This window comes from Acanthisitta chloris, unplaced genomic scaffold (assembly GCF_000695815.1).
Source record: "Acanthisitta chloris isolate BGI_N310 unplaced genomic scaffold, ASM69581v1 scaffold1198, whole genome shotgun sequence".
Taxonomy (NCBI): domain Eukaryota; kingdom Metazoa; phylum Chordata; class Aves; order Passeriformes; family Acanthisittidae; genus Acanthisitta; species Acanthisitta chloris.
The window spans coordinates 26,025-34,332 of record NW_008688469.1 but is presented as its reverse complement, the minus strand read 5'-3'; the positions used below and the strand labels follow the sequence as shown (position 1 = coordinate 34,332).

General features: G+C 38.9%; 1 protein-coding gene across 1 annotated transcript in view; it reads left to right on the top strand.

Moving 5' to 3' along the window:
• The window catches only part of LOC103808238 (F-box-like/WD repeat-containing protein TBL1X), an 81,431-nt gene that overhangs the window by 53,404 nt on the left and 19,719 nt on the right, over positions 1-8,308 (top strand). Inside the window, exon 5 of the mRNA XM_009081008.1 lies at positions 2,050-2,182. Within this exon, the coding sequence (XP_009079256.1) occupies positions 2,050-2,182 (133 nt within the window). The remainder of the gene's footprint in view (positions 1-2,049; positions 2,183-8,308) is intronic.

Sequence of the window (8,308 nt, the reverse complement as noted above, 5' to 3'; positions counted from 1 at the left end):
AAAGAGTGGCATCTCATTTAAATTTTTCAAATTAAAGTGCTTGAAAGATCTTCTTGATTTACACCCAGCTTCCAACTCACACTGTGAACAGGGCACAGATGAATGCATAGCCATTGTCATGCTTGTTTTTCTTGTGAAAATATGCTTCAAACCTAGTGATTCTGTGCCGTTCTGAGAAACAGGATTGTGCATTCTAGACTCACATCTTTGGGTGGGTTTTGATAGTGCTTTGCTCTTCAGTGCCTGGCTGCTCAGAATATCACATCAAAGCTCCCAGCTGCTGCTGTCAGGCTAAATCTTGAGTACTAGTACATCTTAGTAATATTAATTTTAGTAGTCGTACATGTAGGGAATTATGCAGGACAGTGCTTAACATAGGGACTCAGCAAAGGTGTAGATTGTACAGGTAGGCATTTCTAACGTTTATTTTTATGCAATAAGTTCATAGTATAGTTAAAAATATAGATATTTTGAATTAGAAATGAGCTCTGAAACTACTGTTAGTTATTTACTGAGTATAGATATTTTGAATTAGAAATGAGCTGTGAAACTACTGTTAGTTGTTTTCTGATTTTGATACTCAGTGCTATGCAACTCATTGAATTACCTGTATTTCAGGTAATTCAAAATTACCTGAAATCTACCTGTACCTGTAGATTTCATTCCATCTCTGGCACAGATGAGGCACAGGCATAGTTTTAGGGTACTTAACCAAATACACAATGAGAAGTGCTGCTTGTGGATGTAGATTTCATTCCATCTCTGGCACAGGTGAGGCACAGGCATAGTTTTAGGGAACTTAACCAAATACACAACGCTGCTTGTGGGTTCAGCATAAATTAGGCAGAGCTGAACAAGGTGTTTGAAAGCCTGGGTAAGGGTAGAAATCTGGAGATCTTCCTTCCAGTGGCAGTTGTGCAGTGTCACAGTCTGGTTTGCCATTCAATGGGCAGTAGCTCAGCAGAGCTGGAGGATCAGGACAGATGGCTGATTTTAAATGCCATAAGCATATGGCAGTAAGGGAGCACAGTCATTCCACTTGTAAACCTATGGATCTCTGTATGTTATTAAAGAATGACTAACTAAAAGACTTAAACCAGAAAGAGAAATTGGAATTTGATCAGTCAGAGCAGCTCAGCTGGCCAAGACAGTGATTAGGTAACAGAAGGCTGACTCCCCACAGCCTGCCAGCTACCTGCTCTTGGATGTGCTTCCTGCAAAATGGACCACACTCCTGTGTGTGGCACCTGCTGTCTGCTGTCTCAGTGTGTCACTTGTCCTTGGCTGGTGTCTTGTTTGCAGAGGATAACAATCTTGTGTTGCTGCCAGGAAGTGTAGTTTGAGCTGAATGAGAAAGATTTATACAGAAGCAATGGAAGTCTGGAGCAAAAATATTGTTCATGAGACAAGTTGGAATGAGTTGTTGCTACTAAAAGAAATTCATCATCTTAAATTCACTTTTTATTCCTTAAGAAAATATAAGAGCTTTGTAAAAACAAAGTTACTTAGACTGCTGTCTAAAGAGCCCCAGAGTTGCAGCATGCAGGTTAAGTGTATCTATGACTCAGTTGGTACCTTGATATCCTTGAGAAGGTGATCACTCACCATTTCCCTGACATGCTCCAGGAATGAGGCTGTACTCGGTATGTTCTTTGTCTGTGAGTAGCACACATATATTATTTACAGGACACTGTGTAAGAAAATGTGTGTGCTGTATGTTGCTTATTATTTTCATTTTTTATTTTTCATTTTTAATGAAGCCAGCTTCAAAAAAAACAGCAATACTGAAATAAATGCTGGCTATTTTGGGGGGGGAAAGCTATGTGCATTTATACAAAATATTTTAGAAAGCTCTACATTTTGAGGAAATGTCATAGATTTGAATCACTATAGAGAAAAAAATAGACTAATATGGTCAGTGACACAACACAGAATATTATTTATAGTGTGTACATTGCTGTAAGCTTTAGGCTGTGGGTAGCTAGTTTGTTTTTAAAGCAGACCTGACTGCATCTCGTAAACTACTTACTCTGATCTGTCTCCTTACAGATAATCATTCAAAGCCAATGGAAATTGATGGGGATGTTGAAATTCCTCCTAACAAAGCAACAGTCCTTCGGGGCCATGAATCAGAGGTGTTCATCTGTGCCTGGAACCCTGTCAGTGACCTGCTAGCATCAGGGTAAGACCATGACTGAAACCAGCTGCTGCAATTAGAGTGTATTTAGAGATGCAGAAACTTGAAAGTGTATACAGGAGATGGATGAGTATTCTCTGAGCTGCTTTTTGAGCAGCCTGCAACAGGTTTTTTTCTGTACTCTACTTATATAGCAGTCAACTAATTATAAGGTGATACAGAATATGAAGAATTTATACATTTAAAATGTGCACTTTGTAGCCCTGAATACATATAAATTTTTAAAAATATTTTTTAAATAACAGAATATTTGAAGTTCATGTAATCTCCTCCTACTGCTTTAGAAGGGATTGTTTTTGTTGATGCTATTGATCTCATAGAATCATTTAAGTTGGAAACTACCTTTAGGATCATTTGATTCAATCTCCTTTAGCCCTGTCATCATAAACAATATACTTCTAAATAGTAAACTTGTACGTTCTGGTATTTATTTAAATTCTATGGAGAACAGTGTGCAGGTGATCAGTTAGCAAACCCACATTATTATCTAAAGGAAAATCAGTGGGGGAGAAGGATACCATCCAGAATTATTCTTCAGAGACACATTATAACTCCTGAGATGAGTGAAGATGCTGGTTCATTCTGGAGAACATATGCACTGCTGAAATTAGGCGTCTCCTCAAGTGCTCTGGAGTTCCTCTGGAGGCACCAACATCTCTCAGCTCATTACACAGGGAGTTAAGATTCCTAACTATAGGTGCTCAGACCTCATCTGTTGGCTTTAGGTTCGGTAACGTCTTGGTATGTGAATCACCTCTGCCAGTGCTTGCCATACTGGGCTGCTTCCCTAGGATCCAGTGGAACATTCAGTAAACCAGAGTATGTATTGCAGTGACTGAGGAACCAGTGGGTGTTTAACTTTGCCTCAGGGTGCTAAGCACTGCTAGATGGATCCCTGGGACAGTGGTATCTTACACAGGTTCAGGTAAACCTGGAGGATAATAATCAGAACCATTAGTCAGACACCTAAGATAGAGGAGTACCCTCTCACTACCCCTTCAATTAAGCTTTACCCTTCAGTCTAATAGGTCTTTCACAAGCTTTGCTACTGACTGTGGCAGCACCTAAGTCCACACATAGTTACGAAGTACAGTCAGGTGCTGTGTCTTATGGAGAATAATAGCAATGCAATGGCAATGCAAATAATTTAGATCCATGTGCATCTTGATCAGATTTTATTCTGCTTGTAAGAAAACAAGGTAGGGATGCAGTTAGCCCTCAGGTAATGCTGCAGCCAGTGCCTGATGAAGCTAATGTGACTGAAATGGCATAGAATGCACAGAAGAAAATGAAACTGAAGGAAGAGAGTTGAGTGAGTGATTATGCCACTGCACAAAGAAGCCTTTGAGATGTCTGGTATAATAACAGTGCAAACTATTATCTACAGGTAAACTCTGTGCTACAGCACCAATTAAATGAGGGGGAGAAGTTCTCCAAGATCTACAGTTGCTGCAGTGTGATTCAAAAAAAAGAAGACCACACTTAGTATGATGCATGAATGTCAAATTGTTAGATTTTATAATAGCCATATTGTGCTGCTCAGTCCATAGTTTTGTTCTGGTTTCCCATCAGCCTGATTCCCATCTGTTGTCTTAAGAAATATATTCCAAAACCTAACTATTAAATAGAGGAAATAATAACACATTTGTTTTGTTTATAAAGTGCCTAATCAAATCTCAATTCATGGCTATGTGCTTTCTTCAAGCCTTATTATAGAAGCAATAAATTTTTCTAACAGTTAGCAGCAGCAGTTCAGCCAGTAACCTGATGTAATCCTCAAAGAACTAAAAGAATCATGCAGCTTCAGAACCTTAATCTGAAGCAAGCTGTTTAAGAGGAATGTAGAATGAATTGCCCAAAACTACAGCATTGTTTTCCAGATTTAGTGAGTATCCCGATGATAGAAAGAGATTTTGATATTTAATGTCACATCTACTCAGTTGCTGATCTTTTAGGGTGTGAAGACTAGCACAGGAATATATACTCTGGGCTTTGCAAAAAGCTATTTCAGAATATAACATGGAGGCAGGAATTTCTCTGATCAAAGAGCCAGAAAAAATATATTCTGCAGCTGCTCTTCCTCCCCCACCATACCCATAACCCTTAAAGTGGAGTCTGGAGGAGACCAGAAATACCAGTAAAAGCTATGAAAGGCATGACTGTCACCAGATGCCTATGAGAGGAATGCTTAGATGTTATGAACGGAAGCATTACAATAATACAGTGAAGGACATGCATACAGCCATGTAAGATGATTAACTGCTCTTTATGAAGGAAATCAACATTCCAAAATAAATAATCACATAGAGTGTTTTGGATGGGTAAAAAAAATTAAAATAGGTGCTTGGCTAAATCTCAAGATTTGGCCATTACCATCCCTAAGTCCAAAGACTGATTTCTTGCACTAGTTCTCTTTCAATATCTAAGTTTTAATTTTATGACACATGTAAATTATTGCAGATGGTTATGTTCCCTGGGTAGTACAGAAACCCATTACAGTTACATCCACATTAGTAAACTAACCATGCCTGGGAATATTCCTCGGCACTGTGGCCAGCTGGCACGGAACGGCCAGTGTCTGTGCTAGCAAACTGCCCTGGCTGCCAAACAAACTGCACATTGGGAATCATCTCTGGACATCGTAACCACCAAGCCGTGCCCAGGAATTATTCAGAGAGAACATCAGGGCTCCACACAAGAGTGCTAATTAAAACAGGCCAAAATCTGGCCAGGGAATAACCTGTCAGTTTGCTTGCACAGGTCATCATGGTCCAGTGACACAGAGTGTTCTGAACATGCTTGAATTTCCTAGTGGGGAAGTGGATGGACTGTGAATGTCAAGGCTGCTAGAGTCTTGAACTCCAAAAGCTTTTCCAGTTGAATTTAGGATGTTTCTGTCATCATATTCCACTGCCACTTCCAAGCATGTTCTGTGACATCCACCCATGCCCTTCAAGTAATCCTCATAGCCCTGAAGCAGGAGGATCTGGCCTCATTCCCAAAACCCAACAGTAGTTTCTTTGCCTATCTTTGCTGATCTATGCCAGCCTCTCTCACACAGAGGAACTTTCTCTTGCAGATAGCTCCATGCACCTTTGCTCTCCCTAGTCAGCAAAATAATTATCCATAAAAGGTCTTGTCCAAGATCTTTCAATTATGCCTGTGTCTCTCAGAAGCAAGAAAAGATGCTTCCAGGCCATCTGCTGTCTTCATCTCTGGGTTTTTCATAATACTTCAGGTTACTGTACTCTTCATATCAGTGGTTTAGGATCCACTGTAAATTACCTTTCTGGATAATCCCTTTGAATTACCAGGTGGAGAGTGTGGGTTTCACATACCACCCCTGCCATGTCAGTGCCAGGTAGTAATTCTGCTAACTGTAAGTGCCTATTCATTAGCAGATTGGGATTACCAGGTGGAGAGTGTGGGTTTCACACACCACCCCTGCCATGTCAGTGCCAAGTAGTAATTCTGCTAACTGCAAGTGCCTATTCGTTAGCAGATTGGGGCTGTTACTGGGACTGGTTTCCTCAGTGCATCAAATCCATTAGTCCAAAGTGGTCAGCTATTAGATGAGGTCTAGTTGAACAACCCATTGCAGGATGCAATGTTGTAAAATCAGTAGGACAGAGATTTCCCTCACGATACCTCTGAGGCACTTCCCTCTACTGATTGCCTATGAAACATAAGCACTTACTTTAAGGAAAAATTAGGAGGAGGAGTTTCCTTCCCTTTATGCTTTCAATAATCTCTTTTAAAATAAAATAATAAAAGTTCTAACCTGTTTGAGCCAGAAGTATTAAATACATACTAGCAATATTGCACCTCAAAATAACAGTGCTGAAGATTTGAAATACCAAAGTTCATCAACCATCTTGCAAAATTCTTCACCCAGCAGCAGCTCTTTTACCCTCTGTGCTCCCAGTTATAGAATGGTGATTTCGTATGTCGCAAATAAAATTCTGCAAACATTTGTCCATCTTGACTCATGAGCATAGCAAGGCTGGAGAACATGAAAGAAAATTCTTTCAGAACTAGCCTTCTTAAAATCTGGCAGTACTCTACCAAGTGCAGATGACTATACCTATTACTTAAGTGTTCATGACTTGCATGTTGGAATTAGCTGCTTTATCATGTAGATAGAAATGCTACTGTGGGCTAAGGAGATTAAATATCTTTCTGAATTGTGCTTGAACTATGGTCCTCTAATAAGGCAGGGTTCACTGAATCATTCAGCAGAAATCAGAATACTTTCCAGAGCAGAGAATACTTTTTTTTTCCCCAGCAACAAAAGGGAAGACACACAAATACCCCTGCCACACACTGGTGGGCTTATAAAACCTCTCTGCAGGGACACATAATAGCTTATGTAGCCTTAGGAAGAAGAAAATGGAAAAACAAAATTAAAATGCTGGAAAATAAGATTGCCCAAGCCTTACCAGAAAACCGACTAAATAAAACTGTTGAAAAACAAAACATAACCCTTTTAGAACTAGCAAATAGGATATTGTATTTGATAGCCAAGTGACTGAGTACTTTATTCATGGGGTCCAATAACAAACTGGATTATTCCAATGAGGGGAGGACTGTCCTGGAGTCTTATCTAGCAGAGAAACCAACGCTGAAGGAATTTCCTACTTAGCATGTTAACCAATAACACAGACCTATGAAAGACTTATTTTCCCATTATTGTTAATTGTCACAATTAAAAATGTTCCTTAGCTTCTGAGCCATATGATTAACTTCGTTAATTTTCTAGCCAACATATGCAAAATTGTCCTTCCATTTTCCAGACCTCTGAAGAAATAAGGATTTATATTACAGTCACAGCTCTGTGTGGTGGCAAAAATTACCCAGATTTGAATTATTTCCTAATCACTAATGTGAAAGCTATGTGCCAAAAAATTAAAGAATGGCTGTACAGCAGTAGCTGGGTGAGACCCTGTGCCATCACATCTCAGCTTGGCACAGAAGGGTCAGAGGAAATGGGGGCAGATTCCCCAGCCATGCTCAGAGCCACTGATACAGGCAGAGAGGTTTTTGCTTTTACAGTTGAACTGCTATTTGTGCAAAATTTGGCGAAATTATTGGCAAAATAATACACAGAGATCAATGATGTTGGATATTGCTTTGTCAGTGTTTGCAATTGAAGACATGTGAAGTGTTGAAAGTTTGCCTGGTACTTTTAGTATTAATAATTAAAATGTTATAGTAGTAGAACAAGAGAAAAATTAAGATCTCTTGTGATGGATTTCCTTTTCAGTAAAACATGCCATTATCAATGCAAAAATGGATCTCGGGTTTTTAGTCTTCACAGAAAGACTTTTTCTCCTTGCTAGTCTACAGGAAAGAAAATTTTATTCACTACTTTAAAAAAAAGAAAAGCTAACACATCAGATATATCAACTATAAAATTCATCTAGACTTTATGAATTCTTGGAAGTACAAGAGAGATTCTAATTCTACTCCAGGTTTCTACTTACTGCATGTAAATGAAAATTGCCTTCTGGACAAAACAAGTGATCCAGGATACTTCGATTGTTTTGGTTGTTGCTGTCATTGATTGTTTTCAAAAAAAGGAGGAGTGAGAGAAAAATCCCAATAAACTAGAAAGCGCAGTATCTTCCACTCCATTGCAAATTGATTTCTGACCTCAGTGGTGTTTTGCATTGGAGGAAAGATTTATGCAAAGTCAAAACAAATGTATCATTTACGAGCAGATAATGAAAAACTCTTCACATCCTCTGTACAACCTTTCCTAAGCAAAATCAGGGTTTTAACCTGCAATAAAAACATGTCTCTAGAAAATATTTGGTGTATAAAATAGATCAAAATCCTGATGCTGTTTCTGTCTTGTTCTATTATGTCAATAGTTAATTTTGCCACTTTTTCAGACAACATGAGCTAAGCAGCCAAGCTGCAGACAGCAAGAGACCCTGTAAATATGAATTTAAAAAATGAAATTAGGATCAATTTTTTTTACAAAAATTAAATTGCCTTTCTACTTTCCTAATCCTAAGGTTTTGTAGCTTGATTTAATGCTGAGAGGCTGTTTTACAAAGCAGCTTCTGTCAGAGGCTGATCTGCCCTGAACAGAAGTGCCTGATGAAT